A 24,258-nucleotide genomic window follows, 5' to 3' on the forward strand; every position below is an offset into this window, starting at 1 on the left:
CACCATCCGATCGGCAGGCATCACTGCAGGCGCCTGCGCAGATTTGCTTCTTTGTTACCTCGGCGGCAGCTGTGCCCAGGAGCATCCGCACTGCAATTCAACGTCAGCAGAGCCGACGACTATAAGAATTGGCGCGCACGACAGCTTCTTCAGTGGGCAGGTCAGCGGCTCCCAAACAAGCATGAACCCGTTTCTGTATTTTGTGCAGATTGCACTTTTCGGTTTGGCTGTACTGACCGGCGCATCGGCAGTACCGAAAAGGGGCACCATCCGAACGGTAGACACCACCGCAGGCGCCTGGGTAGATGGGTTTGTTTGTTGCGTCGGCAGCAGCTCTCACCAGAAGCATCCGCCCCCCAGTTCAACTTCATGAGAGCCGAAGGCTGTAAGAAGTGGCACGCACGAGAGCTTCTTCAGTGGGCACGTCAGCGGCTCCCCAACAAGCATGAACTCTCTTTCTGTATTTTCTGCAGATTGCACTTCTCAGCTCGGCTGGACTGACCCTCTAATCCGATCGGTACAGTAACGGGAATAGGCAGCATCCGATCGGAAGACACCACTGGAGGCGCCTGCTCAGATGGGCTTCTTTGTTACCTCGTCAGCAGCTGTGACCAGGAGCATCAGCCAGTCAGTTCAACGTCATCAGAGCCGACAACTATAAGAAGTGGCAGGAACGACAGCTTCTTCAGTGGGCACGTCAGCGGCTCCCCAACAAGAATGAACACGTTTCTGTATTTTGTGCAGATTGCACTTCTCGGCTCCGCTTTACTGACCGGCACATCTACAGTAACGGAAAAGGGCACCATCCGATCGGCAGATATCACTGGATTCGCCTGCGCAGAGGAGCTTCTTTGTTACCTCGGTGGCAGCTGTGCCAAGGAGCATCCGCACTGCAATTCAACGTCAGCAGAGCCGATAAATATAAGAATTGGCGCACACGACAGCTTCCTCAGTGGGCAGGTCAAAGGCTCCCAAACTAGCAAGAACCCGTTTCTGTATTTTGTGCAGATTGCACTTCTCGGTTCGGCTGAACTGAGCGGCGCATCTGCAGTACCGAAAAGGGGCACCATCCGAACGGTAGACACCACTGCAGGCGCCTGGACACCTGGGTTTGTTTGTTGCGTCGGCAGCAGCTGTCACCAGAAGCATCCACCCCCTAGTTCAACGTCATGAGAGCCGCAGGCTATAAGAAGTGGCACGCACGAGAGCTTCTTCAGTGGGCACGTCAGTGGCTCCCCAACAAGCATGAACGTCTTTCTGTATTTTGTCCAGATTGCACTTCTCGGCTCGGCTGGACTGAGTGGCGTATCCGATCGGTACAGTAACAGAAATAGGCACCATCCGCTCGCAAGACACCACTGGAGGCGCCTGTGCAGATAGCCTTTATGTTACTTCGTCGGCAGCTGTGACCAGGAGCATCCGCCCCCAGTTCAACGTCATTTGAGCCGAAGACTATAAGAATTGGAACGCACGACAGCTTCTTCAGTGGGCACGTCAGCGGCTTCACAACAAGAATGAACCTGCTTCTGTATTTTTTTCAGATTGCACTACTCGGCTCGGCCGGAATGACCGGCGAATCTACAGTGACGGAAAAGGGCACCAACCGTTCAGCAGACATCACTGGAGGCGCCTGCGCAGGTGGGCTTATTTGTTACCTCGGCGGCAGCTGTGACCAGGAGCATCCGCCCCCAGTTCAACGTCATCAGAGCCGACGACTATAAGGATTGGCGCGCACGACAGCTTCTTCAGTGGGCACGTCAGCGGCTCCCCAACAAGCATGAACCCGTTTCTGTATGTGGTGCAGATTGCACTTCTCGCCTCAGCTTGACGGACTTGCGAATCTACAGTAACGGAAAAGCGGACCATCCGATCGGCAGAGACCATTGGAGGCACCTGCGCAGATGGGCTTCTTTGTTACCTCGGCGGCAGCTGTGACCAGGAGCATCCGCCCCCAGTTCAACGTCATATTAGCCGACGACAATAAGTGGCACGCACGACAGCTTCTTCAGTGGGCACGTCAGTGGCTCCCCAACAAGCATGAACTTGTTTCTGTATTTTGTGGAGATTGCACTTCTCTGTTCGGCTGGACTGACCGGCTAATCCGATAGGTACAGTAACGGAAATAGGCACCATCCGTTCGGAACACACCACTGGAGTCGCCTGCGCAGATGGGCTTTTTGTTACCTCGCCGGCAGCTGTGACCAGGAGCATCCGCCATCCAGTTCAACGTCACCAGAGCCGATGACTATAAGAATTGGCACGCACGAGAGCTTCTTCAGTGGGCGCGTCAGCGGCTCACCAACAAGCATGAACCCTTTCCTGTATTTTGTGCATATTGCACTTCTGGGCTGGGCTAGACTGACCGGCGAATCCGATCGGTACATGAACAGAAATAGGCACCATCCGATCGGAAGACACCACTGGAGGCGCCTGCGCAGATGGGCTTTTTGTTGCCTCGTCGGCAGCTGTAACCAGGAGCATCCGCCCCCAGTTCAACGTCATATGAGCCGAAGACTATAAGAATTGGAACGCGCGACAGCTTCTTCATTGGGCACGTCAGCGGCTTCACAACAAGCATGAACCCGTTTCTGTATTTTGTGCAGATTGCACTTCTCGGTTCGGCTGTACTGACCGGCGCATCTGCAGTACCGAAAAGGGGCACCATCGGAACGGTAGACACTAATGAAGGCGCCTGCGCAGATGGGTTTGTTTGTTATGTCGGCGGCAGCTGTGACCAGGAGCATCCGCTCCCCAGTTCAAGGTCATGAGAGCCGACGACTATAAGAAGTGGCAGGCGCGACAGCTTCTTCAGTGGGTGCGCTAGCGGCTTCCCAACAAGAAAGAACCCGCTTCTGTACTTTTTTGCAGATTGCAAAACTCCGCTCGGCTGGACAGAGCGGCGAATCTACAGTAACGGAAAAGGTCACCATCCGATCTGCAGACACCACTGGAGGCGCCTGCGCAGATGGGCTTCTTTGTTACCTTGGCGACAGCTGTGCCCAGGAGCATCCGCCGTGCAGTTCAACGTCATCAGAGCCGACGACTATTTGTGGCACCCACGAAAGCTTCTTCAGTAGGCACGTCAGCGGCTCCCCAACAAGCATGAACCCGTTTCTGTATGTTGCGCAGATTGCACTTCTCAACTCGTCTGGACTGACCGGCAAATATACAGTGGCGGAAAAGGGCACCATCCGATCGCCAGACACCACTGGATTCGCCTGCGCAGATGGGCGTCTTTGTTACCTCGGCGGCAGCTGTGACCAGGAGCATCCGCCCATACTTCAACGTCATCAGAGCCGACGGCTACAAGAAGTGGCACGCACGACAGCTTCTTCAGTAGGCATGTTAGCGTCTCCGCAACAAGAATGAACCTGTTTCAGTATTTTGTGCAGACTGCACTTCTCGCCTCGCCTTGATGGACCGGCGAATCTACAGTAATGGAAAAGGGCACCATTTGATCTGCAGACACCACTGGAGGCGCCTGCGCAGGTGGGCTTCTTTGTTACCTCAGCGGCAGCTGTGACTAGGAGCATCCGCCCTGCAGTTCAATGTCATCAGAGCCGACGACTAAAGAAGTGGCACGCACGATAGCTTCTTCGGTGGGCACGTCAGCGGCTTCCAAACAAGCATGAACCCGTTTCTGTGTTTTGTGCAGATTGCATTTCTCGGCTCTACAGTACTGACCGGCGCATCTGCAGTACCGAAAAGGGGCTCCATCCGAACGGTAGACACCACTTGAGGCGCCTGCGCAGGTGGGCTTCTTTGTTACCTCATCGGCAGCTTGGACCAGAAGCTTCCGCCCTCCACTGCCGCGTCATCAGAGCCGACGACAATAAGAAGTGGCACGCACGAGAGCTTCTTCAGTGGGCACGTCAGCGGCTCCCCAACAAGCATGAACCCCTTCCTGTTTTTTGTGCACATTGCACTTCTCGGCTCGGCTGGACTGACCGGCGAATGCGATCGGTGCAGTAACAGAAATAGTCAACATCCGATCAGAAGACACCACTGGAGGCGCCAGCGCAGATGGGATTTTTGTTACCTCGGCGGCAGCTCTTACACGGAGCATTCCACCCGCAGTTGAGCGTCATCAGAACCGACGACTATAAGAAGTTGCACGCACGACAGCTTCTTCAGTGGGCACTTCAGCGGCTCCCCAACAAGAACGAACCCGTTTCTGTATTTTGAGCAGATTGCACTTCTCGGCTCGGCTGGACTGACCGGCACATCTACAGTAACGGAAAAGTACACCATCCGATCGGCAGACAGCCCTGGAGACGCCTGCGCAGATGGGCTTCTTCTTTACCTCGGCGGCAGCTGTGACCAGGAGCTTCCGCCCCCCACTTCAACGTCATCAGAGCCGACTACTATAAGAGGTGTCACGCACGACAGCTTCTTCAGTGGGCACGTCAGCGGCTCCCCAACCAGAACGAACCCTTTTCTCTATTTTGTGCAGATGCTAATTCTCGGCTCAGCTGGACTGACGGGCACATCTACAGTAACGGAAAAGGGCACCATCCGATCGGCAAACACCACTAGAGGCGCCTGCGCAGATGGGCTTTGTTACCTCGGCGTTAGCTGTGACCGTGTGCATCCCCCCCAGTTCAATGTCATCAGAGCCGTCGACTATAAAAAGTGGAAGGCACGACAGCTTCTTCAGTGGGCACGTCAGCGGCTTCACAACAAGAATGAACCCGCTTCTGTATTTTTTGCAGATTGCACAACTCGGCTCGGCCGGACTGACCGGCGAATCTACAGTGACGGAAAAGGGCACCATCCAATCGGCAGACACCACTGGAGGCGCCTGCGCAGATGGGCTTCTTTGTGACCTCAGCGGCAGCTGTGCCCAGGAGCATCCGCCCTGCAATTCAACGTCATCAGAGCCGACGACTATATGTGGCACGCACGATAGCTTCATCAGTGGGCACGTCAGTGGCTCCCCAACAAGCATGAACCTCTTTCTGTATTTTGTGCAGATTGCACTTCACGGCTCGGCTCGACTGACTGGCGAATCCGATCGGTACAGTAACAGAAATAGGCACCATCCGATTGGAAGCCACCACTGGAGGCGCCTGCGCAGATGGGCTTTTTGTTACCTTGTCGGCAGCTGTGACCAGGAGCATCCGCTCCCAGTTCAACGTCATATGAGCCGAAGACTATAAGAATTGGAACGCACGAAAGCTTCTTCAGTGCGCACGTCAGCGGCTCGCAAACAAGCATGAACCCGTTTCTGTATTTTGTGCAGATTGCACTTCTTGGCTCGGCTGTACTGACCGGCGCATCTGCAGTACCGAAAAGGGGCACCATCCGAACGGTACACACCAGTGCAGGCGACTGCGCAGATGGGTTTGTTACGTCGGCGGCAGCTGTGACCAATAGCATCCGCCCCCCAGTTCAACGTCATGAGAGCCGACGACAATAAGAAGTGGCACGAACGAGAGCTTCTTCAGTGGGCACATCAGTGGCTCCCCAACAAGCATGAACTCTCTTTCTGTGTTTTCTGCAGATTGCACTTCTCAGCTCGGCTGGACTGACCGGCTAATCCGATCGGTACAGTAACGGAAATAGGCACCATCCGATCGGAAGACACCACTGGAGGCACCTGCGCCGATGGCCTTCTTCGTTACCTCATCGCCAGCTGTGACCACGAGCATCAGCCAACCAGTTCAACATCATCAGAGCCGAAGACTATAACAAGTGGCAGGCACGACAGCTTCTTCAGTGGGCACGCTAGCGGCTTCACAACATGAATGAACCCGCTTCTGTATTTTTTTTTGCAGATTGCAAAACTCGGCTCGGCTGGACTGACCTGCGAATCTACAGTAACGGAAAAGGGCACTATCCGATCGGCAGACACAACTGGAGGCGCCTGCGCAGATGGGCTGCTTTGTTACCTCGGCTGCTGCTGTCACCAGAAGCTTCCGCCCTCCAGTTCAACGTCACCAGAGCCGACGACAATAAGAAGTGGCACGCCCTACAGCTTCTTCTGTGGGCACGTCAGCGGCTCCACAACAAGAACGAACCCGTTTCTGTATTTTGTGCAGACTGCACTTCTCGGCTCGGCAGTACTGACCGGGAGATCTACAGTAATGGAAAAGGGCACCATCCGATCGGCAAGCATCACTGGAGGCGCCTGCTCAGATTTGCTTCTTTGTTACATCGGCGGCAGCTGTCCCCAGGAGCATTCGCCCTGCAGTTCAACGTCATCAGAGCCGACGACTATCTGTGGCACGCACCATAGCTTCTTCAGTGGGCAAGTCAGCGGCTCCCAAAAGAGCATGAACCCGTTTCTGTATTTTGTGCAGATTGCACTTCTCGGTTCGACTGTACAGACCGGCGCATCTGCAGTACCGGAAAGGGGCACCATCCGAACGGTAGACACCACTTCAGGCACCTGCGCAGATGGGTTTGTTTGTTACGTCGGCGGCAGCTGTGACCAGGAGCATTCGCCCTGCAGTTCAACGTCATGAGAGCCGACGACTATAAGAAGTGGCGCGCACGAGAGCTTCTTCAGTGGGCACGACAGGGGCTCCCCAACAAGCATGAACCTCTTTCTGTATTTTCTGCAGATTGCACTTCTCAGGTAGGCTGGACTGACCGGCTAATCCGATCAGTAGAGTAACGGAAATAGGCACCATGCGATCGGAGGACACCACTGCATTCGCCTGCGCAGATGGGCGTCTTTGTTACCTCGGTGGCCGCTGTGACCTCGTGCATCCGCCCGCAGTTCAACGTCATCAGCGCCGACGGCTATAAGAAGTGGCACGCATGAACGCTTCTTCAGTAGGCACGTCAGCGTCTCCGCAACAAGAATGAATCTGTTTCTGTACTTTGTGCAGACTGCACTTCTCGCCTCCGCTTGACGGACTGGCGAATCTACAGTAACGGAAAAGGGGACCATCCAATCGGCAGACACCATTGGAGGCTCTTGCGCAGATGGGCTTCTTTGTTACCTCGGCGGCAGCTGTGACCAGGAGCATCCGCCCTGCAGTTCAACGTCATGAGAGCTGACGAGTATACGAAGTGGCACGCATGAGAGCTTCTTCAGTGGGCACGTCAGCGGCTCCCCAACAAGCATGAACCCCTTTTTGAATTTTGTGCAGATCCCAGTTCTCGGCTTGGCTGGACTGACCGGCGAATTCGATCGGTACAGTAACGGAAATAGGCCCCATCCGATCGGAAGACACCACTGCAGGCGACTGCGCAGATGGCCTTTTTGTTACCTCGTCGCCAGCTGTGACTAGGAGCATCCGCCCCCCCCCCATTCAACTTCACATGAGCCGAAGACTATAAGAATTGGCACGCACGACAGCTTCTTCAGTGGGCACGTTAGCACCTGCACAACAAGAATGAACCTGCTTTTGTATTTTTGCAGATTGCACTACTCGGCTCACCGGACTGACCGGCGAATCTAAAGTAACGGAAAAGGGAACCATCCGATCGGCAGACACCACTAGAGGTGTCTGCGCAGATGGGCTTCTTTGTTACCTCGGCGGAAGCTCTGACCTGGAGCATCCGCCTACCAGTTCAACGTCATGAGAGCCGACGACGATAAGAAGTGGCACGCATGAGAGCTTCTTCACTGGGCACGTCAGCGGCTCCCCAACAAGCATGAACCCTTCCTGTATTTTGTGCAGATTGCACTTCTCGGCTCGGCTTGAGTTACCGGCGAATCTGATCGGTACAGTAACGGAAATAGGCACCATCCGATCGGAAGACACCACTGGAGGCGCCTGCGCAGGTGGGCTTCTTTGTTACCTCGGCGGCAGCTGTGACCAGGAGCATCCGCCCCCAGTTCACCATCATCAGAGCTGATGACTATAAGAAGTGGCACGCACGACAGCTTCTTCAGTAGGCACGTGAGAGTCTCCGCAACAAGATTGAGCCCATTTCTGTATTTTGTGCAGATTGCACTTCTCGCCTCGGCTTGATGGAATGGCGAATCTACAGCAACGGAAATGGGCACCATCCAATCGGCAGACACCACTGGAGGCGCTTGCGCAGGTGGGCTTCATTGTTCACTCGGCGGCAGCTGTGACCAAGAGCATCCGCCCCCCAGTTGAATGTCATGAGAGCCGACGTCTATAAGAATGGGAGCGCACGACAGCTTCTGCATTGGGCACGTCAGCGGCTCCCCAACAACAATGAACACGCTTCTGTATTTTTTTGCAGATTGCACTACTCGGCTCAGCTGGACTGACCGGCGGATCTACAGTAACGGTAAAGGGCACCATCCGATCGGCAGACACCACTGGAGGCGCCTGCGCAGATGGGCTTCTTTGTTAGCTCGGCGGCAGCTGTGACCAGGAGCATCCGCTCCCAGTTCAACGTCATATGAGCTGAAGACTAGAACAATTGGAACGCACGACAGCTTCTTCAGTGGGCACGTCAGCGGCTTCACAACAAGAATGAACCCGCTTCCGTATTTTTTGCAGATTGCACTACTCGGCTCGACCGGATTGACCGGCGAATCTACAGTGACGGAAAAGGACACCATCCAATCGGCAGACACCAAAGGAGGCGCCTGCGCAGATGGGCTTCTTTGTTAGCTCAGCGGCAGCTGGGCCCAGCAGCATCCGCCTTGCGATTCAACGTCATCAGAGCCGACGACTATATGTGGCACGCACGATAGCTTCATCAATGGGCACGTCAGCGGCTCCCCAACAAGCATGAACCCGTTTCTGTATGTTGTGCAGATTGCACTTCTCAGCTCGGCTGGACTGACCGGCGAATCTACATTGACGGAAAAGGGCACCATCCAATCGGCAGACACCACTGGATTTGCGTGCGCAGATGGGCTTTTTGTTACTTCGTCGGCAGCTGTGACCAGGAGCATCCGCCCCCAGTTCAACGTCATATGAGCCGAAGACTATAAGAATTGGAACGCACGACAGCTTCTTCAGTGGGCACGTCAGCGGCTCCGAAACAAGCATGAAACCGTTTCTGTATTTTGTGCAGATTGCACTTCTCGGCTCGGCTGTACTGACCGGCGCATCTGCTGTACCGAAAAGGGGAACCATCCGAACGGTACACACCAGTGCAGGCGACTGCGCAGATGGGTCTGTTACGTCGGCGGCAGCTGTGACCAGGAGCATCCGCCCCCCAGTTCAAGTCATGAGAGCCGACGACTATAAGAAGTGGCACGCACGAGAGCTTCTTCAGTGGGCACGTCAGTGGCTCCCCAACAAGCATGAACTCTCTTTCTGTATTTTCTGCAGATTGCACTTCTCAGCTCGGCTGGACTGACCGGCTAATCTGATCGGTACGGTAACGGAAATAGGCACCATCCGATCGGAGGACACCACTGGAGGCGCCTGCGCCGATGGCCTTCTTTGTTACCTCATCGCCAGCTGTGACCAAGAGCATCAGCCAACCAGTTCAAAGTCATCAGAGCCGTAGACGATAAGAAGTGGCAGGCACGACAGCTTCTTCAGGGGGCACGCTAGCGGCTTCACAACAAGAATGAACCCGCTTCTGTATTTTTTTTTTGCAGATTGCAAAACTCGGCTCGGCTGGACTGACCGGCGAATCTACAGTAACGTAAAAGGGCACCATCCGATCGGAAGACACCACTGCAGGAGCCAGCGCAGATAGGCTTCTTGTTACCTCGTCCGCAGCTGTGACCAGCAGCATCCGCCCCCCAGTTCAACCTCATCAGAGCCGTCGACTATAATAATTGGCGCGCACGACAGCTTCTTCGGTGAGCACGTCAGCGGCTCCCCAACAAGCATGAACCTGTTTCTGTATTTTGTGCAGATTGCACTTCTCGGCTCTGTTGGACTGACCGGCGAATCTACTGTAACGGAAAAAAGGCACCATTCGATCGGCAGACACAACTGGAGGCACCTGCGTAGATGGGCTTCCTTGTTACTTCGGCGGCAGCTGTGACCAGGAGTATCCGCCCCCAAGTTCAACGTCATCAGAGCCAACGACTATAAGAAATGGCACGCAGGACAGCTTCTTCAGTGGGTACGTCAGCGGCTCCCCAACAAGAATGAACCCGTTTCTGTATTTTGTGCAGATTGCACTTCTCGGCTCGGCTTCACTGACCGGCGCATCTGCAATAACGGAAAAGGGCACCATCCGATCGACAGACACCCCTGGAGGCGCCTGCGCGGAGGGGCTTCTTTGTTACCTCGGCAGCAGCTGTGACCAGCAGCATTTGCCCCCCAGTTCAACGTCATCAGAGCCGACGACTATAAGTAGTGGCACGCACGACAGCTTCTTCAGTGGGCACGTCAGCGGCTCCCCAACAAGCATGAACCCGTTTCTGTATTTTGTGCAGGTTAGTAAGAGCTATGCGACCATCAAAACTAGTAACTGTTGTTTCATCCAGCTGACATGCCCCACTTGTCTAAAGGGGTTGTGTTCTCTTGAGCAAGGCATTGCATTTTCATTGCTCATGCTGTGCAGTGACACAGATTCAAACCCCGGGCCAAGCACAGAGAAGCTGTTGCTCAAATACTTGATAGTAAAAAAACCATGCAAGCAAGACTTGACATTATCGAATCCAAGGTCGAACATTGCACAATAACATTTACAGAACTTACGGCCAAACTTTCTAGCCTTGAGACAATCATAAATAGCATCCAAAGTTAGTTGATCGACCTCGAGGAGAGGAGCAGGCGCAATAATTTTCTCGTATTCGGTTTACCGGAACGTCCTGATGAAACATTTCAATCGCTATTCTGTGGTTTCTGAAATATTTGAGAATAGGCTCGGTGTAAAAGTTTCAACATTCGAAAGAATTGACCCAATCGGGCAATAAAAAGCGAAACAAGACTAGGCCCGTTGTGCTCACGCTATGACAAGCGTGAAAAGATTGAAGCGCTTAGAAACTGCTCTAAGCTAAAAGGAAAAGAAAGCTCGATTGCAGATTACTTTTCTGAAGAAACTAGGCAAATAAGAAGGCATCTATGGGAAAGCACTGCAAATATCAGAAAGAGCGGCGAAAAAGTGAGGGTTGTGCATGACAAAATCGTTATGAACGGAGAAATGTGTACGTGGGACGCTACTGAAATGAAAAGAGTTCCCGTTTTAGCACCCACCACGAAACCTGAGAAGAAACAGTGAACTTCTTTGGGCACTCAAAAAAACTTCCGTTGACTTAATCTAAACACTCGCAGCATCGTAAACAAGCTTTCCGACTTACCAAGCATTGCAGTGGCGCATGAGCCACATGTAATGATAATCACTGAAACTTGATTGCACTCTGGTATCCTGGACTTCGAGATAGCACCACCAGGGTAGAAAATACGCAGGAAAGATCGGATTCCCGCGGAGGCGGAGTCGCTTTGTTGTTTCAAGACTGTTTGGAAGTACAAAGGTTACCTGATATTGCCGTCACTGAATGCGTCATCGCGAAAGTGTTTTTGGACGACTTTCATCTTACAATTGTTGCTTTTTACCGCCCACGACATTGTGACGTATTCTTCGATGCTCTGAATGAATTTTTGTGTACAACTGGCATACATCGCAAGAACGTTTTGCTTGCTGGTGATTTCAACGTTCCGTCAGTGGACTGGTCAACTGATTTCCCTGATGCCCTTTGCGCGGCAGCTGAGCCTTTTACTGACGTCGTTCTTTTTCGTGCTTTAACTCCATTGGTACAACAACCAACTCGCGCGCATAAAACACTAGATCTCTTTCTTGTAAACGACCAAGTCCTCAATCGTAATCCCGGTGTCGATATATTCCAGGGAATTTCGGACCATAGAATGATATGCCTTACACTAGAGCAAAATTTCAGATTAAAACCCTCTTAAAACCAGTACATGATTCCTGACTTCTCGCGCACTCGTGATGTCGACATTCTTGATGCCTTAGACGATTAATTTTCTGAATTTGCATCTCTTTCGGAATCTCGCGTTGTGTTTGTTGACAATTTATGTTGTTTCTTTAAAAATCTTGTTCACAATTGTATCGACACTTTTGTGCCCGAAAATCGGAAAGTTGTATGTGAAACGAATTCGTGGAGGACAAGAGACCGCCTCTTGTCCCACGAACTTCCCCCACGTACGTCTTGGACGAAAATTAAAGCAAGTAAGAAATCAACATAAAGCACGACCCTCAAAGGCTAACGTCGAAAAGCTAACCAATCTGCGTTTACATCTTAAAACTGGTATTCCGAAAGGTAAAGACTATTATCAAAATATAGTTCTTCCGTCATCCCCGGATAAGATCTGGCGGTACTTATCGCAGAAAAAAACCCACGTGTCCAATATTTGTGTGGATGGTTGCATACTGAAGGATAAACTGAAAATTGCAAATGCCCTTAGCAAGTACTTTTGATCTGTGTTCACGATGGATGATGGAAAGACGCCAAACATACATAGGTGTTTTAAATAATAGTCCACCCATCGGTGATCTCGACATAAACGAAGCAGGCGTACTGTCTTTGCTTCTTGATTTAAGATAATCAAGTCGCCAGGCGTCGACGAAATACGTAATGCTTTTTGGGGAGATACACGGCATGGTGCGCAAATGTCTTTACGTTATTTATAATAAATGATTTTTATGTGCAGAAATCCCCAGTGATTGGAAACATGCAAAAATAATTCTCATCCCTAAATCAAGCGACCGTTCATTGCTCCATTCTTACCATCCTCTCTCCGTAGTTTGTACTTCATCAAATGCGATAGAACACATCATATTTAAGCACATCTCAGTCTTCATAGCAAATACCGGCCTCTGTGACGCACGACGACATGGATTCCGTCGTGCTAAATCCACCGTAACACAACCATTAGAAACAGTGCATGAAATCGAGGCGGCATTGATGATCAAGGCCAAATAGAAATTTTATTCTTAGATTTTGAGAAAGCCTTCTGCAGTGTGTCCCACCTAAAGGTGCTATCAAAGTTAAAACCTATTCCCAAAAACGACCAACTGCTTCACTGGGTTGAGGCGTATCTTACGGGCAGGCGACAGACAGTCGTTGTTGATGCGAAATCAGACTTATCCGATGTACAATCTGGAATCCCACAGGGATTAGTCTTGGGCCCTCTTTCCTTTCTAGTTTTTAATCAATGATATAGTGAATAATATACCAGTTAAAATTCGGCTATTTGAAGATGACTGCGTACTTTATCATGAAATTAACAGCGAGGCAGATCAGACTATCCTAAATTCATCTTTATCAGCAATAGCGACATGGTGCTTAGAGTGGCAAATGAGGACTACCCTAAGAAAAATAGTCTCAACGATATTTACAAGTAAAAAAAATTTATTACCCTTTGTATACAGCATTAGTGGCCATCACTTATCCTCTGTTACAGAATACAAATACCTTGGTTTAGAAACTACGTCGGACCTTAGGTGGAATAGCCATGTAGCTCACATTAAGAAAGAAGCCATGAAGGAGCTCGTTAACCTGAGAAGGACCTTGGCTAAATCTACAAGCAATATAATATTATTAGCATACAAGACTTTCAGCAGACCATTGTTAGAGTACGCTACTCCTGTCTGGCACCCTTACACCCAAGGAAGCATAAATATTATTGAAATGATACAGTGGAAATTAGTCAGGTTTATTTTTAATTCTTACCTCCGTCATACATCAGTTAGCGCTCTTTTACAGGAGGCGAACCAGGAAACCCTAGAGGTAAGGCGGTATCGAGATAGGCTCAAAATGATATATTTAATCCTTGAATCCACCGGGAGCATGTAAAGCTAGATAAAAATTGTATATTACCGCTTGTAGCCGGCGCCCAACGCGTTCATCACATTCATTCAGGTTAGACGAGAATTCGCGCAATACCACTTTATTTAAGCAGTCATTTTTCCCCCGAACCATCCATGACTGGAACGCCCTGCCTGAAAACGTTCTTCAAAGCTCAACCTTATCTCCTTTGCGCACGCTTTCATTATTCTATGACCCGAAACGTTCCTAGCAATCTCTGTCCTATTCCATATACTATATGATACAGATCATATAATGTTAAGGGCACCCTTATTTTTTGTGGATAAGCCATTGTGAAAATATGTGCTTTAATGCAGAGTTTTTGATATTGTTGTTTATTGTTGTTTCTTCTTTTTTCCATTGTAACAAGATGACGCTTTGCTTGTTTGCACCCTTTTTCACTTTTCTTGCTTTTTAACCTTTTTTCTTTCTTGTGTTTCACATGTTATTAGGTTGTTAAACCCTTTATGTATATCCCACTCTTGCCTAGGGCCTATATAACGGTCTGGCAGTACGAAATAAATAACAAAAATATTGTGATAACAGCGGTTGGAACGCTCTTGTTGTATTTCTGGGAGGCCAATAAAGGAGATCGGGCGATTGACGTGCCATGTGAGCGCGATCGATGACTTCACGAGCGTACTCAGTAGCAACACGTGGCACAGAAGAGAGGATGGTGTCAAACGGCAGTGTGGGGTCGCGACCATACAAGGGGTAAAAGGGTGAATATCCTGCGGTATCATGTCGGGACCAGTTATACGCGAACATCACTTAAGCCAGCGCGGCGTTCCTGTCGCGGTTGTCGTTGGAGATGCATATCGACAGCATCTCTGTGATTGTTCGGTTGAGACGTTCAATAAGATTGTTCATTTGTGGGTGGTAGGCGGTGGATCGCTTGTGCTCAGTGGCACAAGAGCGGAGGAAGTCTCCGACAACTTGAGACAGGAATGTCCGGCCGCCGTCTTTAAGTAACTGTCGAGGTGCACCGTGGTGGAGAATGACGTTGTGGAGGAGAAAATCGGTGACGTCAGTTGCGCAACTAGTCTGCAACGCCTTTGTTATCGCGTAGCGTGTCGCATACTGATGAGCGACGGGGATCCACTTGTTCCCTCTAGTCGTCGTCGGAAGAGGGCCAAGCAGGTCAAGGCCTACGCGAAAGAACTGTTCAGAGGGAACTTCAATGGGTTGGAGTCTTCAGACAGGTGCCAGGGGAGGTTTCTTCTGCCGCTGACACAATTCGCAAGTTGCGATATAACGACGCACAGAGTAGCAGAGACCCGGCCAGAAGAACTGGCCTCATACGCTGTCGTATCTACGCAAAACTCGAAGGTGTCCGGCTATCGGTGCATCGTGAAGTTTGTTCGAGAATGACGGCTCCCAGATGATGAAGAAGGACGAGGAGCTACACAGGGCCGTCCGGGTTGATATTGCGGCGGTAGAGGGTGCCGCAATGCAGCACGAACATGCGGTACACGCCATCAGTGTTTCCAGATTTCACTCCTGCGGTGATGGACATTAAGGAATCCATCGCGTTGTTGTTCATCACGCGTGTCGGTCATGTTAGTCAAAGCCATCACGCAGGTCACCGGATAATGCGCAGCAGCATCGGGAGGATCCCCGGGCTCACGTGAGAGGCAGTCAGCGTCCTCATGGAGGCGTCCAATATTGTAATGGACACGAAATGAAAATTCCTGGAGCAGCAAAGCCCAGCGACCAAGCCGTCCAGTCGGGTCCTGTAGGGAAGACAGCCAGCAGAGTGCGTCGTTGGTCTTTGACGACCGAAAACATGCGGCTGTACAAACATGGCCGTAACTTGGCGACAGCCTGAACTAAAGCCAGGTACTCCTGCTCGGTGATGGAGTAATTTCTCTAGGCAGGTTGAGAGCAGGCGGCTGGCGTAAGCTATCACACACTCGGTACAATTCTGGTGCTGGGCGAGAACAACGCCGATGCCGCAGTCGCTTGCGTCAGTGTGGACATCGGTCGGTGCAGACGGATCAAAGTCGGAAGGTACGGGACATGTGGTCAGAAACCCGATGAGAGCGGTGAACGCGTGAGCCTGCTCCGGGCCCCATGATTATGGCGCGTTCTTCTATGGAAGATCTGTCAAAGGACGAGCAACGTCGGCTAAGTTTTTGAAGAAACGACGAAATTAAGAGCACAGGACTACGAAGCAGCGCACATCAGAAGTAGAACGTGGCACAGGAAAACTGCGTACGGCGCGAAGTTTTTCCGGATCTGGTTGGACACCGGACACCTCAACGAGGTGTACCAACAGCGTGATCTGACGGCACTCGAATTGACACTTCGTGGAGTTCAGTTGAAGGCTGGCTTTTAGGAAGACCGCAAGAATTGCAGCGAGTTGGGTAAGGTGGCTGCTGAACGTGGGAGAAAAAACAATAGCGTCGTGAAGGCAACAATGACAAGCGCTCCATTTGTAGCCCCGCAGAAAAGAGTCATTCGTACGTTCAAATACCGCAGGAGCATTCCGTAGGCCAAATGGCATAATTTGATTGATAGGAGCCATCTGGCGTGATGAAGGCCGTCTTCTCGCGATCCATTTCATCAAGTGAAATCCACAAGTAGCCGGATCGAAGATCAATGAACGAGAAGTATTTAGCCCCGTGCAAGCAGTCAAAGGCGTCTTCGATGTGTTCAAGTGGGTCGCGTTATCTTGTTTAAGTGGCGATAATCGACGCAAAAACTCCAGCTACCATCTTTCTTTTTTACAAGGACGACAGGCCAAGCCCAAGGGCTGGCTGATGGCTCGATGACCCCTTTGCGGAGCATTTTATCCACTTCTGATTGTATGACTCGACGTTCAGCATGAAATACACGATAGGGACACCGACGAATAGGATTAGTATTTGCAGTGTTTATACGGTGGTGAACAACGGATGTTTGGCCTAAAGGCCTGTAGCCGAAATCAAAGATGCCACTGTACGATTCAAGCAGGAGTCGTATGTCCGTTGTTTGTGCAGAGCTGAGGTCAGGTGCAATCATTTTCGCGAAGTCATCCGTTCTGGATGATTTCGCGATATGACTTCGATGACACTAATAAGCCACTCTCGGCATTCAGACTCTCAATGTCACATTCTCAATGACTAGAAACGCTGGCCAAGAACATGTCGGCCAGAAGCACGTGAGGGAACAGGCTGAAATTATGAAGCGGCAGAATGACGTCGTCATTAGTAACCGTGAGCAACGCATGCGGAACAGTAATGTTCCGGTTCTAAAGCACGTCGATGATGGTGTCAGTAACATGTCGCGAGGCGGTCAAGGTGACGTAAGTTACTGCCTCGGGTGACAGACGCACATCTCGAAGCGAGCACAAGTGTGGTGGGGTGATACTCGGAACATCAGCGAGTTGAGGCAGTTCCAACTGAAGAACGCCGGTCACGCAGTCGATAAGAGCAGAATGAGTGGATAAAGGGTCCAGTGCAAGGATAACATCATGAGGGCAGTTGTCGATCACAGCAAAATGAATAGAAGTACGGTGGCCGGATATAACTTAATGTGCTGTACACATTCCAAGAACAACCAGCACGCCACTGTCGGCCACACGAAGCAGTCGGGCAGCTGCTGGAGTGAGAACCTTCTTTAAACGTCTACGTAGGCTAGCACGCTTCACAGATACGTAGGTTCCAGTGTCGACGAGTGCTTCGACTGGTACGCTGTCTATTTTAACGTCAATTACACTTCTCGTTGTGGGCAGAGGATTTGCTGTGGGCAGAGATGTGGGCAGAGGGCAGACAGAGGATTTGCTGCAGTAGTCGACAAAGCAGCACCACCTCCGAGGGCTGAATTTCCTAGTTTTGCGAAAACGTGCGGCCAAATTTCACATGGGACGAAATGTCACGTGGCTGCGGTGAACGGGAAGATGGACGACATGTTTGCGGTGAACGAGGCTGGTGTCAGGGCGGCGATGGTCAGCGGCTGTACCCCGTGTTCCGAGCAGAGTTTTCGGCGCTTTTAGACTCGACGGTGGGCGAAACATTGCGGGTATTTCCATCAAAACGGCTCAGGGCGGCCGTCCGGCGAGGTGTTGAGGGCAACGAGTTACGACAGCCTCGGGCGACATGACCAATGCGGCGAGAGGTGAAACATATCGGCTCGTCGTCCGCAGTTCTTCACTCGGTGCACAGGTGAGCAGGTTGGAAGAAGTAAAAAAATGCATCACTAGGAGCTTCCTAGATACAAGCAATAAGAAAGACGCCTCACCTCGCAAACGACACTGTACTTTGTCGGAACAAATATTTTTAGGCCAATGGTATGGAACAACTCCTTCCTGCACAATGCGTGGCGCTTTCTTTGCGGTATCATAAAAACTGCATAAGCACCTCTAGGCTTCTGGCTGCAGTTATATGCGCAACAGCATTGCATAGCGCTAAGACAGTGTCTGAAGCACAATGTGCAACGTTCGTTACGCCGAGCTAAATCATAGAGCCAGCTGAGCTGAGGAAAAAATTGGCGCAGACGAAAAAAGAAAAACACAAGCGAAACGCAAGTTGCGCGAATTTCCAAGAGCAACGGCAGAGAGACCAGTCGTCGGCCACAAAAACGCGCACAAAGCCGCTTCCCGTAGGTGGGATGCGCGAGGGCGTGACGTGGAAAGTGGCGGTACTTTCAAATTACTAAAAAAATCACTGCCACAGAAGCGGTGGATGTTCCTAGGCCAGCTAACCATACCAATCTTAATTTTCCGGCGTAAGAGTCACCTGACAGGAGTTGATACCATTCGCGCATGCGCAGTCTGCACGATGCTGCCTGTAGGAGCTCTCAACACGGTGGCTCGACCTGGCCTCAAATGCTACGTTGTGCTCGCCCAAGATAGCAGTGGGTGAGGAGAACACCAAGGTACCCGTGGCCTCTTCGACTCTCTACAAGTGCGGTGCAATGATGACGCATGCAGAAGGTCCTAACTGTGGGGTAGGTTGGGCGGTAGCGGGGAAAATAACGCTTGGTTATATGAGCATGATGGCAGATAAGCCAAACCATTCCACGGGAAATTTACTGAGAAGCGGAAACCCGTGAGCGGCAAGTCGCGAGCAGCAAAGCACCGCGCCGCTAGTGTGCTCGTGTCCTTAAAGTTTTAGGCTGCTCCAAGCACCACTTTCTATTGGTGTTGCAGCCCCGGCTAGCTGCTGATGTATTTTCAACAACATTACCTAGTGGGCAAACATATGATACCCATGCATCATGATTACACAAAATTTTAGAGAAAAAGAAAGGCGCTTCACGAGACAGAGAAATTTAACTTTTTTGTAGTTTTTTTTCTCCACTCGCGACTTCAGAACATCGTCATCGCTAATGCTCAGGCAATCTTTGTTCTCGCCAACACAGGAGCGTCACCACAATACCGCCACCTTTAAAGATGGACTCGTGCGAGCGGACGTGTTTGTGTGACGCTAGCGATGAGTATGGCTGCAATACACGATTTCCTGCGACTCGTGCAACCGACTTGTACCATCGGAAATGTGGTTTCCGTATATATGTTACACATAGTCGATGGAAACAAAAGTTTCATGGCCATTGATTCTTAGCATGGATGTTCACCTACAGTATAAAAGTGCAAGCTGCGCGCCATTCTATCGCACCTCAAGCGCACGACTGCCAGTGCAAGCGTAGAGAAAGACGTGCGTGCTCTCGCGGAGGCTGCTGTTGAGCAATGTTAATTTGTGCTTCTGTGCTCGCGTAGGTGTGGCACTGACAAGGGAGATGTGGGCCAGTTTGTCTACGTATGTGGTACGAGAAATGTTATCACACGTGTTTGTTAACTCTTACAGGTGAATTCGGCTGGTAAGCGGAGACGTGTCGTACAGAATGTCAAAAGACGCACATCTGATGCTTTCCTTCACAACAGTTTACAGTTCCAGGAAAACCAACAGTAGAGAGGTGACCATTGTTCCCGTCCACTAGAGGCTATAATTACAGCCTTTAACTGTGGTGAAACCATTCAAAAAGACAGTTGGATTGAGGTAGCTGCGCAGTTATGTGTGACGTGCCGAGAATGTGCCGAGAATGTGTATTTCAGCCTGGCTATGAAGTGCACGATCCAAGCAGAATTATGCGCAGTGGCAATATTTCCTACTGTGATGCCCGCGAAATCTATACAGAATAAACCAAACGGTCTCCACTGGCCGGTAAATATCTTTGTAAGCACGCCTGCCGCTATAAACCCTGAAGCATCAACAATGACGATCGTCGGAGCATGTTGCTCCGGCTGAACCAGAAGCGTGGCTGTCGATAATTGCTGCTTTTGGCAACGAGGGAGATGTCGAAGGTGCTGCAGACTGGATCAGACCAACTAACGAAACTCATTTTAGATGGGGTGTAAACCGAGCATGGCTTCAAGACGCTGCACAATAGCAGCACATCGAGGAATGAAACTTCAGTAATAGTTGACGAGCCAGAGGAAGCGATGCAACTGTCACAGCGATTTGCGACGAAAAAAATCTGCTAAAGCTTTCACTCTGTCGTAGAAGGGACGGATGTCGTTCCTGTTAAGCAGGTGACCCAAGCATTGCAAATAGTATACGCCAAATTTGCACTATTCCGGGTTATAATTTGACCATCTTCGGCGAAAGGATTGAAAAGAAGGCGGGCATGCTTTGATTGCTCGGCTGAAGAAGTGCTGGCTAGAAGGACGTCATCAACATAAGCAAAAGCATTGGGTAGATCGCTAAGAAAGATGTCAATAAAGCACTGGAAACATTATGCGGCCTTTCACAGGCCGTAGGGAATGCTCAGGAACACGAAAGGGCCAAATGGTGTGACAATGGATGTCTTCCGAACGTCCTCTAGTGCTACAAGGATCTGATGATAGGCTTTCTAAAGGTCCATGTTAGATAATATGGTGCATCCACGTTGATTGATGGTAAAATCGTGTATACAGGGAAGCGGTTAATCGTAAGGAATGGTAGCTAAGTCCAGAGGACGATAATCCCCGCACGTACCTCAGTCGCCAGCTTAATTGGGGACCATATGAAGGCACACCGACCAGCGTCTTGAAGAATGCCGATTTCTATCTGTTCAAACTTTTGGTGAGCGATGCGTAGCTTTTCGGAAACTACTTTTGTCTGCAGAACTGTTATACATGTAGCCATGCTAAATTCGTCTGAATAAATGTGTGCTGAGCCCGTAGTTAGCGAGCAGTTGGGAACCTACATGGGATTTTTCTATATTTCACTTAAACACTTGGATCAAAATTGTCTAGAAACAGAAGACGATAAGAATAGTCTAGCATAATCATCCTGTTATTCGCTATAAACAGCGGAAATACATGCTCTGTTATAGCACATCAGCACTTTTTAACACTACTGTAACTCACCTGTCAATATCGGCGCGGCGTTTATAGCATGTGGCCCTTTCACAAAATTCGTTAAAAAATATGAATTTTCCCTTTGGAACCTCTCTTCCTCTGTGTGTGCAAGTATCTGGAAACAATAAACAAATGACTTTCTGCTTAAGTGGAACACCCAGGTTTTGTCCTCATTTGTAAAAGAAAAAAAAACATTTATTCTTTTTCTATCTTCTTTTAAGTTCAATGGTTTGGGGGATTAATCGATAAATGAAACAAACGCACATCAATTATACTAGAGTCTTACGAAACGTCCCCAGTACCTAGCGTGCGTAAAAAGACTGACTTATGAACAGCTGGTGGGGGTCATTAAGTAATTTTTGCACTCGGAAGGTGTGAATACGGACAAACAGTATTTACGTTCTCCTGAGCGCCTTGGATCTACAAACCATGTTACACTGCACGAAGCCACCACGTTCCCAAGTTCTGTGCACGGAGAAGCCATAGCCAAGATTGTACACATCCAGCTGCGTGTAAATACTATACAAATGTAAATGCACCTCAGTACTCAAAAGAAGTAAATGTAAGCAAGAACATCACTGCCCTTACCCTCAGAAAAAAGATAAATTTATAGCCAGGGTGCACATTACTTTCGCCGTGTGGTGTAAGTGTCGAAAGCATCCAGACTTCCAAGAAGTATTGGGATAATGCTTTGTTCCCGATTTGTACTTATGATTGTATCGGTGCAATTTGCCAAGCGCAATAGCAGGTACCTAATATTAGAGCCGATATTCTCCTTCTGCCACGTTACATTACACGGCAACTCTCTGTACTGCATTCTGCCGAACATGGTAGATTCATTCACCCATGTTGAAATGTTGACTTTCGGAGCAAAGTAGTATTCTAGTAGGGCCTTGACTCTTATATCACGAAGAAAGCAACCATTGAAATAAAATATGGCAAAATAAAACAGCGCGAATGAATTGCAATTTAAATGGCTTGTACTAAAATATATTCTCCTAAGATATTTGTTATATTGCTAAGCAGATCGTCAAAAGGGCCTGGTTTGTGTTTGTTCATCGTTTTGTGGCACTGTGGCAAGCACGATGGCACAAGTTAGTGAATGTGATGATGTGGTATTGTAGTATGTGGTGGTAACGAGACCAGCTCGCAATGATGATTGTGTTGTGGCAACAACAAGAAGAGAATTGGTGATCGTGATTGCGGAGGAAGAACACATGCGACAAATACGGACGCGGACTGCAGAGTGCGCGGAGAGTGAGAGCGAGCGGTAGTCTCGAACGGCAGCTGGCAGAATGGCGGTTCAAGGCTCGATGAGCGGCAACCAGGTGTCCTGCTACCGTGTGGACCTGTTCTAATATAGCGCTCGTGGCTGCGCTCTCCTGCGTTCCAGAGGCCTGCTGTTATAACAGCCTGGTGCAGTGCTTCCTGCTGAGCACCGGGGCGCCTGAGCGTCCTGTCTGCCTACCGAGCCCACCGTTCTATCGGCCAAGGCATTACAGGCCAGGCGTTACGGGCAAGCTACAGTAGTGACCTGGTTTTCCGCTGGCCTGCTTTTCTCCTGCCTTCACGTCGCGACAAGGCGCGGCGTGATAATGATGGCGTAAGACGTGGCCGTCGCAACACACCCGCTGTCTTCAATTGTCAGACGACGCAGCGACGCACTACGCAAAGATAACCGTCATGGCCACCGCAACAACGATGCACGCCAGCGAGTCTTGATGAATGAGTGCTAGGTACATCCTTATGTATAAGGGCAAGCGACTTCCGAATTCTCGTCCGCGTGTATACAAATCGTCTGTATCGGGTTAGTGTGTCTGTATAAAGTCTGTGTAGCATGTAAAAAGCTACCGTCTGCTGTGTCGTAATCAAAAAGGATCATGGGTCCAACGGAAACAGCAAGTTTGTTCCCATCACAGCGAAAAACAAGGAGCACACGACAGATCAAGCGCATTTGTGCGTCACTTGTCGTATGGTACCTGTTTTCCAATACTCCTTGCGTCATCGCGTCTGCCACCACCACCATCATCATCATCATCATCATCATCATCATCATCATCATCATCATCATTATTATTATTATTATTATTATTATTATTATTATTATTATTATTATTATTATTATTATTATTATTATTATTATTATTATTATTATTATTATTATTATTATTATTATTATCATCATCATCATCACCATCATCATCATCATCAGCCTGATTAAGCCCACTGCAGGGCAAAGGCCTCTCCCATACTTCTCCAACAATCCCGGTCATGTACTAATTGTCGCCATGTCGTCCCTGCAAACTTCTTAATCTCATCCGCCCACCTAACTTTCTGCCGCCCCCTGCTACGCTTCCCTTCCCTTGGGATCCAGTCCGTAACCCTTAATGACCATCGGTTATCTTCCCTCCTCATTACATGTCCTGCCCATGGCCATTTCTTTTTCTGGATTTCAACTAAGATGTCATTAACTCGCGTTTCTTCCCTCACCCAATCTGCTCTTTCTTATCCCTTAACGTTACACCCATCAATGTCCTTTCCATAGCTCGTTGCGTCGTCCTCAATTTAAGTAGAACCCCATTCGGAAGCCTCCAGATTTCTGCCCCTTAGGTGAGTACTGGTAAGACAGAGCTATTATACACTTTTTTTCTTGAGGAATAATAGCAACCTGCTGTTCATGATCTGAGAATGCCTGCCAAAGGCACCCTAGCCCATTCTTATTCTTCTGATTATTTCCGTCTCATGATCCGGATCCGCGGTCACTACCTGCCCTAAGTAGATGTATTCCCTTACCATTTCTAGTGCCTTGCTACCTATTGTAAATTGCTGTTCTCTTCCGAGACTGTTCTACAATACTTTAGTTTTTTGCAAATTAATTTGTAGACCCAGTCTTCAGCTTTACCTCTCCAGGTCAGTGAGCATGCATTGAAATTGATCCCCTGATTTAGTAAGCAAGGCAATATCATCAGCGAATCGCAAGTTACTAAGGTATTCTCCATTAACTTTTATCCCCATTCTTCCTAATCCTGGTCTCCGAATACTTATTGTAAACACGCTGTGATGAGCATTGGACTGATCGTATCTCGCTGCCTGACGTCTTTCTTTATTGGGAGTTTGTTGCTCTGTATCTGCTGCTGCAACATCAGCATGATATGAAAACGTACAAAGTGCACGCGACCCAAAGTATTAGTTATTTGCGCAGATTAAGAGCTCAAGAAAACGATGGTGATGCATTATTGTGTGATAGTAGAAAGACCAC

At 49.7% G+C, this 24,258-nt stretch overlaps 1 protein-coding gene across 4 annotated transcripts in view; it reads right to left on the minus strand.

Annotated features, from left to right (window-relative positions):
• The window catches only part of LOC142591107 (uncharacterized), a 157,775-nt gene that overhangs the window by 44,385 nt on the left and 89,132 nt on the right, over nucleotides 1-24,258 (minus strand). For all 4 annotated transcript variants that reach the window (XR_012830343.1, XR_012830342.1, XR_012830344.1 and 1 more), the window contains one exon: nucleotides 21,009-21,114. Coding sequence is in view for 1 of the 4 variants with exons in the window: in XM_075703491.1 (XP_075559606.1) it covers nucleotides 21,009-21,114 (106 nt within the window). In the remaining 3 variants the exon portion in view is untranslated. The remainder of the gene's footprint in view (nucleotides 1-21,008; nucleotides 21,115-24,258) is intronic.

Source organism: Dermacentor variabilis, chromosome 8 (assembly GCF_050947875.1).
Source record: "Dermacentor variabilis isolate Ectoservices chromosome 8, ASM5094787v1, whole genome shotgun sequence".
Classification (NCBI taxonomy): Eukaryota; Metazoa; Arthropoda; class Arachnida; order Ixodida; family Ixodidae; genus Dermacentor; species Dermacentor variabilis.